The following is a 1,378-nucleotide window of genomic DNA, read 5'->3' on the forward strand; positions in this document are numbered from 1 at the left end:
ACAAGACCCTTCCCACAGGCACAGCCACATCGAGGGTCGGCACAAGGGGCTCAGCAAACCCCCTCCCCCAAGGAACTTCTGGGGGTTCCCCAGCAAATCCCACCCCATGGGCTATGCCGGGGCGTTCCGCTGCCCCGGAAAAACCAGAGATGGGAGGGAAGATGAGTTTGGCCAGTACAAACCCAGTTTGGGACTGGGACCAGCACTGCTGCGCAGCACCGGCCCCGGCACCAAAAAGCCCCGGCGCCGCCCCCGGAAAGCGGCGCCTGCCGCGGGGCTGACGAGCGGCGAATTTGGGTTTCCTGTCGCGCTCGGGCTCTGCACGGAGGTTTCAGAGAAAAACATCCCGAGCAGCATCCCCAGCACAACCCCCCCGCGCCAAACCAGGGGCAAAAACCCCCCGGCCGAGGGGCCAGAGCCCGGATCCGGGGGATCTCCGTGCGCCGAGGGCCGGGCACGGGCTGAGCCAGCACCAGGCGGGGACCTGCCGGCCTCTGCCAGACATTTGGGCTGTTCAGAGGCTTTGGAGCCTCTCACATGTGAGGCAGCATCGAAAAAACCCCAATATTGGCAAAAGCCTCGAGTTTTGCAGTTTCGGGTGCTCTCCTACCTTAAAGACCTTGCCAAAGGCACCGTCACCCAGTTCACCCAGCACCGACCAGACCTCTTCGGGGTCCACATCCCTCCTGACGCGCTCGTACCACCTCGGCGGCTTCTTCTTGTCCGACAAACCAAAAAGGCGTCGGAGAAAAGCCATGAGGCCACCTCCATGCAGAGAAAACTGGAGCTTCCACCACCAAGAGCCTTCGCAGCCCTCGCTCCTCTTCCTCCTCCGCGGGCAGGAAGGGGCCGAGCGCAGGATGTGCCGTGAGATGGAGGTGCCGTAAAGGTGATGCTGAGCTCTGTACCTGGTGCATCCCACCCTTGGGTGCTTGTCAGGATGGGAGAAAGGGTTGGTGCTCACCCAAAGGTGCCACCAGCACCCATCACACCCTCCCCAAAACCCAGGGTGTTGCCTGAACCCCTTGCCACCTCCCCAAAAACCCAAAGGTGCCGCCAGCACCCATTGCACCTTCCCCAAAGGTGCTGTCTGCACCCACCACACCCTCCCCAAAATCCAGGGTGCCACCAGCATCCATCGCACCCTCCCCAAAGCTCAAAGGTGCCTCCAACACCCCAAAGGTGCCACCACCACCCTTTTCACCCCCTAAAGGCCAAAGGTGCCACCAACACCCTTGCACCTTCCCCAAAGGTGCCACCAGCACCCAGCGCACCCTCCCCAAAACCCAGGGTGCCACCAGCACCCCTCCCACCTTCCCCAAAAGTGCGACCAGCACCCATTGCACCCTCTCCAAAGCCTAAAGGTGCCACCAACACC

General features: G+C 62.3%; 1 protein-coding gene across 1 annotated transcript in view; it reads right to left on the reverse strand.

The window, feature by feature from the left end:
• Nucleotides 1–757, reverse strand: part of LOC104532567 (serine/threonine-protein kinase 10-like) — a 9,082-nt gene extending 8,325 nt beyond the window's left edge. The window contains exon 1 of the mRNA XM_029087432.1: nt 611–757. Coding sequence (XP_028943265.1) covers nt 611–757 — 147 coding nt within the window. The remainder of the gene's footprint in view (nt 1–610) is intronic.
• Between the last annotated feature and the right edge of the window lie 621 nt (nt 758–1,378).

This window comes from Antrostomus carolinensis, unplaced genomic scaffold, assembly GCF_000700745.2.
Source record: "Antrostomus carolinensis isolate BGI_N321 unplaced genomic scaffold, ASM70074v2 scaffold15511, whole genome shotgun sequence".
Classification (NCBI taxonomy): domain Eukaryota; kingdom Metazoa; phylum Chordata; class Aves; order Caprimulgiformes; family Caprimulgidae; genus Antrostomus; species Antrostomus carolinensis.